Genomic DNA, 8,977 nt, shown 5'->3' on the forward strand with positions numbered 1-8,977 from the left:
AATTCCCGTGAATATATCAAATTCTTTCTTTATCAGTGCTTTCTTACTCTTGATCATCGACGCACTACCTTTGAATTTTTGTTCCAAAGCTTGCCATATCGACTGTGCACTATCATCGTGTTGTAGCAGAACTAGAATATCCTCTTTTATCGCTTGCTGCAGAATGCTAACCATCTTCTTTTCTGCTTTGAACTCGACCTGTTCTGCATCTGTAAGACTGGCAATGGTCTTCAACATATTCAACCCGTCTACCGAAGGAACATACTTCCGTTCAATTTTTATCCAGCACTCTAGATGGTTGACCTGCACCCAGTTTTTGAATCTCCCGGACCATCCTGAATATTCATCCAAACTCATCAATTTGGGAGGTTTCTGCATCGTTCCAAGCTCGTTTTCCAGATTTACATTCTGCATGATGCTAGTAGGACTCTGAGTAACTCCACCACTACCCGCAAACATGTTGTAAAAATCTTGGCTTTCCATTTTCAGTCGTAACGAAGAAATTTTCAAACAGTCTGAATAAGCGAGCCACACTGGTCTTATGAGCGAACCGAATCAGGTAACAATGAGCGAACCCACCAAATGAACTTTGAGCGAACCAGAAAGTGCACTAAAAGCGAACCAGAATGTTGCACTTGGAGCGGACCAGGCAACTGACTTTCGAGCGAACCAGGAAATGTACACTGGAGCGGACCAGAATTTGTACTTTGAGCGAACCAACAAATGTTCTTTGGAGCGGACCTGAAATACTGCTCTTCAAGCGGACCAGATGAGCGAACCTCCAAGGAAAACACTCATTTCGAGCGGACCAGGTAAGAAACTAGGAGCGAACCAGCTTAAACTGTACGTTGGAGCAGTCCAGAAAAGCGAACCACAATACTGACAGATACGCGGACCTACTTCACGAGGGTTTTTATGTCACTTTTAGGCCGTATTTTGATCCGAATCTTTCAAGGGTTTGTTATTAGTGTATTTCACACCTGTTGTCCAAATTTCAGTCCATTTCCACCGTTCAAACAGTCCAAATCTACAAAAGTCCGTGTAAAAAGCTTTGTATCTAGCAAACTAACTCGCAACTGGCTCTGATACCAATTGTAGGATCAGTTTTGACCTCTCGATTGAGTCAATCAGAGCTAGTGCTTACTGAAAATGGGGCGGAAACACATTTTCAGCATGATACAAAGAAAACCGTAAAAGAATGGAGTAGAAACAGAGAATTCACACTTAAAATACTTTTTCTTCACTTGATAACGCTTGCCGTACGGACAGCAGTTCGACGTGGAGTTCCAGAAAACGTTACAAATGAAATGACAACCGGGGGTATTTATAGGCCACGCGGTCCGCTCATGTGACATGTCCACAAGAACGGTCCAGACAACAAAGCTGGTTCGCTTTTGTGGACACATGCCACAAAAGCGGACCTACAACATAAACTTCATAAAATTACACTTTAACCCCCTGAACTTATACAAAATAACCTATCTGGACCCTATACATTAAACTAGCATTACAAAGACGCAGGCTTTAGACATTGTGCATCAACAAATAACTTGTACATCACTTGCGAAGTTGAAATCCCCAATCTCTTCAAGAGAAATACCTTCTGTTGGAATATTTGGAAAATATTTGTAGCCAGATGAACCAGGTGTGGTTTGAACATGCGGTTGTGAAGGTGGTGGTGTTTGAAATATTTGCTATGAAACAAGTAAAGGTTGTTCTTGTGATGGTGTAGCAGTATGAATATGTGGTGGTGATTGTATAGGAGATTGTTGTCTTGGTGGTGTAGGTTGTTTTGGAGGTGATTGATGTAGTGGTGAATGTATTGGTGATTGATGTGGTGTAGGTTCAGGTGGTGGTGATGGTGGTTAACTGGGTTCTTGGATAGGTTTCTTGTTCACCAATATATTCAATGTCTTTTTCATCTTTGGAGTAACAACTTTCTTTCTTGCACCAGCTTTCTTTCTTCCACCAGACGGAGGCGTTTGAGACTCTATTACTTCCTCATGTGATGGAACATACACCTCATCCTCTTTCTCCTGTCTTTTCCTTTTTCTCAGCTGTTTTTCTTTAGCAATATCAGCTTGAATTCTCTTTTCTCGCTCTGTCTCATCAATTTCCTCATCGGATGAACTTGAAGAATCTTTGTCACCATCATCACCTTCTTTCTCACCAGCTGCCTTATCTTTCTGAGCATTAAACACATTAAGACCTTTCAAAAATCTTTAAGAATTAGGAGATAAACGAACATCAACTCCCACATTCACTTCAGTTTCAGCTTCAGCTACATTTTCAGCTTCAGTTTCTACTTCAAGTTCTTCTTCATCTGGTTCATCAACAAGCAAAGTTTTAGCAACTTTCTTTTGACGCTTTTTGGGTTGAGAAGACGAACCCTCTTCTGTTTGTACTTTAGGAGTAGCTTTCCTGCCCCTCTTCTTCTGTTCTTTTACAAACCAATCATTTCGAGTTCCTTTAAATTCTTCAAGTATCTTTAATTCATCTACATAACTCTTCTCTTTCATTTCTTCATCATTTCTCTAGTTCTGATGATTAACATGATCTAGATCAACATAATTCTTATCCTTGATGAAACCAAAAAATACACCTTTCTTCTTTGGCTCAGGATGATTTGGATGATATCTGGCTAACTGTTTCAAAGAATCATTGCTCATGTGGGATAGCACCAACATATCATTGTTTTCATCTCTTTCAAGATCTGGATAAGCATGATCTATCATCATTTGAACAAATCTTGGATACACCCAAGTCTTACTTTCTGATGTAATGTTCTCAACCATATAATGAAACACAATGTGTGAAAAGTTGTGCTTCTTGTTCAATACAAGAGTTGTCACCATGTTCATCTGATAGTCTCTCATAGCATCATAACCTCCTTTACAATGACTTAGAGCCTGCAGTACCGAATGAATTAGAAACTTGTAAGGCTTTATAAACTTTGACTTCAAGTAATTAGCACTGTTTAGAGCACCATCATAACCCATCCGCAGCATACAGCCTTTGACCATTCTTTCAGGGAATTTTGTTGGAGAGCTATCAACATCAGGAAAATTCAAAACTTCACGTACAAGTCCCTCTGAAATAATAATCGGTTTCTTTTCATCAATTTGCTTAACAACCAAATTAATCACTTTGTTTTGTTCATCATATGTTGCATGCTACCAAAAACGTTTGATATGAGATTTGAACACCAGATGTTGATTCGTCAACGCTTTTTGAATTGGCAATCTCCTCATAAACTCCAGAATACTCCTGAAATCAGACAACTTTGGAATCTTTTTCTCATCAAAATCACAGCAACTGTTGTGCAATGGATCAAAAATCACATTCGAAGCCTGAAAATCAACACAATACAAATAAATCAAACACTTTTGAAAAAATTTCATCATCAAACATCATTCAAGCGAAATCACACATTTACATGGAATAACATTTTGAAGCGAAATCACTTGTTTTTAAATAATTTTCATTTCAAGCGAAATCACTTAAAATGAAACAACATTTCAAGCGGAATAACATATAATGTGAAATGACCACTTGAAGCGAAATCATTTGTTTTAAAAGTTTTCATTTCAAGCGAAATCACTTGTTTGAAGCTGAATCCCATTTGAAGCGGAATCACATGATTCAAGTGGAATCATGAACAAATTTGAAGCGGAATCACATGATTTAAGCGGAATCATGAACAAATTTTCAAAACATTTCTGATGATGAAATCAAACATCTGGGTTTGTTCATCAGTGAAATCCGAGCACAATGGTGTGATTTTTATCCATTTTAACCTGCACAAACGTTCTAGATCTAAGTCTGTTCATCCTGTTCATCGTCAATTATACGAAATCATCAGATCTGGTTCAATCAAAACCCTAAAACTGTTTTACAACACATTCCGATTACACTAATATGATTTACATTCATTTTAGTTAACAAACACACCCTAGATCTACGTTTTGAGTTCCGAATATCGCCGACAAAACAATAACAGTCAAGATCTGGGTCAAATTGACCAAATTTCTCACCTTTCCCATGTTTATAGTTGAGTAAACCAACTAAAAACAAGAAATCTAACAACAATTCGACAGAGTAATGGCTGAAAAACGGATGTTATTAGATTTCGCTCGAAATCGCCAAGATCAGACCTTTGAAGCGGAATAAGAACAATGACTGGTTCAAGCGGGATCAGCTAGCTACTTATAGACCACCTGATTTCGCTTGAAATGAACATTGAAGCAGTTTCAAGCGGAAACACCTTCCAAGCGGTATATCCTTTTCAAGCGGAATTACATTTTAAAAATTTCAAATTTTTAACTTTTTCAATTTTTACCGACACACCCAGTTAACCAAGTCCAAGTTAATGACCTTGGTCAACTGTTCAGCCTACCAAGTCCAAATTAATGACCTTGGTTGACCAGTTTTTGAAGTTTGCTGACTTTCTGAAAGTGAATTTAGTTCAAATTAATGCACTTTTGAACTTTTCAAGCTTTCAAACACATACCAGTTATTTTTTCAGAATCTTCTGCTTACCCAACCCTCATGATTCAGACATGTTTTGCACATAAGACTTTGATCATCTGATCCCCAACGTCCGTTGTCGAAAATAAGATGAAAATAAAAATCTTTTTGGATTTTAGAATATGATAAGCAGGAAACTGTACACATAATATTTTTGTGAGCGTGTTAGGGGATCATATCAGCTACCAACAAGACACAAGTACCGTTAAGCTTAAATTTCATACCCAGCATTAAACAATTCGCTTAGATTGTCGATATATTGATCCTCTTAAATCTTTACACAATTTTCAATCTATTCAGGATACAGATTTAGTGTATTAAGATCTTAACTTTTACGCGTGTACCACCTCAGTATATACTCCTGTATCCAGATCCCAATATTCAGTCTTATAGGTGAGTATACCTAGATGATATCTGTAATGGGGTGAATGCGAGGTCGTGAGAGCTCAGGTCAGAACTTCTGTTCAGCAGAAAGATGATGGCTCGACTTTTGGTGGGTTCCCTTTAGGGAATCTTTTTTACAAAAGCACATGATTATCACTTTGCAATGTTTAATCATTTTTTATGCTGAGGGTGGTGCTTTTATTTCAAGCACGCAGAAAGTATTATGCGGGGACTAGGCCATTGCTTCCGCAAAATCAGATGTCCCGGGATAATACCCTAGATATCACTAAGCATAAAGACCTAGTATCTCAGAAAGAGGGACCTTTCAAACAAGATTTCGGGGGTTACCCATATATCCTGGAGATGTTCCCCACGAAAAAGCAAGTTATTATTATGTTTATATCCCAAACAAATCTACTAATTTTGTAAAAACCTATCGGCACATCATCAGCGAGACTGCTTAACACATATTAAACATTACATATCTTTAGCGTACTGTATCTGTTTAGCTGATGTACTATCATTTCCCCTTTTTACACAAACTCTTTTTCAGTTTTTCAATGTTTTTGGATTTTTCAAATTTTCAATGTTTTTGAATTTTTCAAATTTTCTATTGTTTTTGTATTTTTCTGCAAACTTTCTCCCCCTAAAAACAAAAACATATTTTTGAGTTTTTGGTTTTATCGAAAGAAGAAAATAAACTGTACAGAAAATTTTGACAACGAGACATCAGATCACATCAGATCGCCGCCCTCCTCGGCTTCACATTCTTCAACCCTCCCAGAAAGCAAATTTTTCATCCCATTTAATTTTAAAAGATAATTAAATCTCTTTTTGTCAAATGGTTTAGGGTAAAAATCAGCCCTGTGTTCATCGGTGTGTATATGTTCTATCCGAATCAATTTCTTCTCGTGACAATCACGGATGAAATGATGTCGGATTTCAATATGTTTGGTTTTAGAATGGTGAACTGGGTTTTTCGTTATATTTATTGCTGCTTCATTTTCCACGAAGATTGGCGTGTCCAAGAACTGCAAACCAAAGTCTCGCATCTGCTGATGGATCCAAAGGATCTGAGAGCAACAGCTTGAGGCCGAAACGTATTCAGCCTCGCAAGTAGAGAGCGCTACTGTTGGGATTGAACCCTGCCAAAGGAACAGATAATTAAAGCCAAAACTGGATCAAAATAGTGGATCTAGAATAAGCAGATGACATGCATGCAAGTCTCTCCCCTTGAAAGTGGTTTCAACATCTGCTGATCTCCTATCTGCTGATCATACAAACTGCTGACCTACAACTGCTGATCAAGTCAAAGACTGATGAAGAACTAAAGGTCTGCTGCTCAATCTACTGCCTAGTTTCAAGCACTGCTGATCATAACAAGTACTGCTGGGATCACAGCAGTAGAAGGATGTAGCAATTGTTTTATTTACTTTATGTAATGTATTGTAATATCAGTAGTTAGCATAACAGTGTTTGTATAGGTCAGATGTTAGGGTTTGTTAGGAGGTTAGATGTCACTTTCATGGTGACGTCAGCTGAGATGCCTCAGTGGTTTGGTTTGCCTATAAATGTAACAGTACCCTGTACTGGTACATTTGATTGATTGAGTGGGTTCTTCTCCTCTAGTCCAATCCTTTCATCTTGTGCAACCAACCTTGGGGTATCAGGCTGAGGGGGAGCTTAGTTTTTGTAAGCATGCTTTGTAATCTTTTGCTTTGAATTGTAATCATTCGACTAATGCAAATCATGTGTTTATTAAAGCTTTTTTCTTCATTGATTGTGTTTACAAAGTTTGTAGTTCATTTCCGCTGCACTTAAACTTTGTTCATTTCTAATGATTTGTACAAATTATACAAACAAGCACAATCATGACAGTCTCCGATCGTAAGAATTGGTATCAGAGCCTGGACAGTCAAATTCGATCTAACAATCAATTTGACGTAACAGTTCAGCTCAAAATTCATTGATACTAAGGTTGATTGTATTTAGTTGGAAAATAGAGTAACAAGAAATCATGTTCAAAATGATTATTCAGATACTCTGTTAAACAACCAAGATGTCATAAGACACACAAACTTCACATAACAAGTGATATCATGCATAAAACACTTATAGAGCTCTGATCTGAAAATATCTGATAACTATGGTATAATCATTTCCTCTACAAAATTGATTTCAACTGTTAATATGAAGTTTGTGCTGTTTCCGTCATGGTTAATACTAAGGTATGAACCTCCTGTCAACAAAAGACCTAGTTCATAAAAACAACAGTGTTTTTAGTTGACATAAAGGGAGAGAAATTAAAACTTTAGTTATTACATCTTATGTGTTGAAAAACAGGTTGAAAATCCTGTTAAAAAGGATCAAATCAATTCTGTTAAAAACACATTGAGAAAATCATATGAAAAACAGACTAAATCATATGTGATGTGAGATTTGGCATAAGCTTGTGCAAAAATGACCAAGTCTCTCCAAACATTGCTGTAAAATGATTATGGTCTGGGTATTCCTTCAATAAATTCTCGCAGTAAGTATTTTAATACTTATAAATGGGAAGGGTGAAAAGGGAAGAAGAAAAATAACAAAACTCAAAAGGCGTGTTTATCTCAAAACTTTTAAAGTCAAAATAAAATATTATAAATATAAAACACTTAAGAGTCCAAAGTTGGGTAAATAATGGTCATCAAGCAATTGTGTGCATTCATTGATTCAAGGTTGTTCTGGTAAAATAGTATTTCCAGTGGTTGAACATAAAAGAGAACTTTACAATCAATTGATAAGAAGATGGTCCCAAACAGTGGTAACTACAATGTATTTCAAATTATTGACCATTTTCTTAAAACTTGAAGGTGATGTGATTATAAGCTTATTTGAAGATTTACTAGATCCTTTTGATGTTGTTTTCAAAATAACCTTTATTTTTTTAAGGTTTTTCTCAATAAAATAGGATATATTATTCTTCATTTTTTCTTTAGAATAATATATTTTGTGCTTTTACTTGTTTTTGATAGTAAAAGTTTCAATCTCCGTCAGGATATAGAACCTCTATTTTTGTTGGTAATATTATCCTTAAAAACAGATCAAAAGGAAAAGGTACTAGTGCCAAGGTCATATCAACCTCAAGTTTGTTTTATCACAGATCAAAAATTGATTGCTAACAGTTTTTAAACTACTGAGATACTCATGTTCTAATTCAGATAATTAGACACAAAATGAGTAGCCTTAGTAAAAAGATTATAATTATCTGGGATGCTAAACCACTATCAGGAATAATGAACATGTGGCAAAACCTTGAACATAAATTTCTGTAAAAACTGCTGACAAATTAAACTTGATAATCTGCATCTAAAATGTAGTTTGTTAAGTATAACATTCCTGCAGATGGTTCATAAATCACCACCAACAGATGCTTTGTTTATACAAGACAAAATCAATTCTCTCATCTGCACAAGCAGTTGCACAAAACTTTTGTCAAAAGCTCAATAAATGTTTCACTAACAGTTGCTGATGTAACTGTCTTTCAAAACCCCATCACTTTACTACCACTGTTGTGCTTAAACATCTGGTTCTTAAACATTGTCCACTGCTGAAAGTCAACCCCTGTTTTATCATTTTCCTGATAAGCACTGTTGTTCAAAATCAGTGCTCTATCCACTGATATGCTATCCACTGATAGTAAAAATCTCCACTGTTTCATTTGTTACCGTTGTAACTACTGATGGTTGATCCATCAGTGGCTCTCAAAACAACTGTCCCCCATTATTTACTCTTTCATCAGGGGTTGGCATGTGGTCAGTTTTTAGCCGTCAGATCATCATAACCGCTGCCACATCAGCATTCACTTTCTCCATAAAACCCCCTTTGGAACCCCAAACAGGGTTTTACTGTTGAATTGAATTCATAAAAATTCAATTCTCAAAGCAGTTTCCTTCACATTTCATCAAATCCCTCCACAAATTTCTTCAATTGTCTTCTCCAAAAATGACTAAATCAAAGTCTTCCGCAAAATCATCTTCAAAAGAAGCCTCTCAAAAGGCTAAATCCACTGAAATTCCACACAAAC

General features: G+C 36.4%; 1 protein-coding gene across 1 annotated transcript; it reads right to left on the bottom strand.

The window, feature by feature from the left end:
• Positions 1-1,865: 1,865 nt before the first annotated feature.
• On the bottom strand, positions 1,866-2,519 carry LOC110887714 (ATP-dependent RNA helicase drs1-like). The gene is made up of 2 exons (XM_022135287.1): positions 2,247-2,519; positions 1,866-2,186 (listed from the first exon to the last, which is right to left on the bottom strand). The coding sequence occupies exons 1-2, from the start codon at positions 2,517-2,519 to the stop codon at positions 1,866-1,868; spliced, it is 594 nt and encodes a 197-aa protein (XP_021990979.1).
• Positions 2,520-8,977: the final 6,458 nt, after the last annotated feature.

Source organism: Helianthus annuus, chromosome 2 (assembly GCF_002127325.2).
Source record: "Helianthus annuus cultivar XRQ/B chromosome 2, HanXRQr2.0-SUNRISE, whole genome shotgun sequence".
NCBI classification, from domain to species: domain Eukaryota; kingdom Viridiplantae; phylum Streptophyta; class Magnoliopsida; order Asterales; family Asteraceae; genus Helianthus; species Helianthus annuus.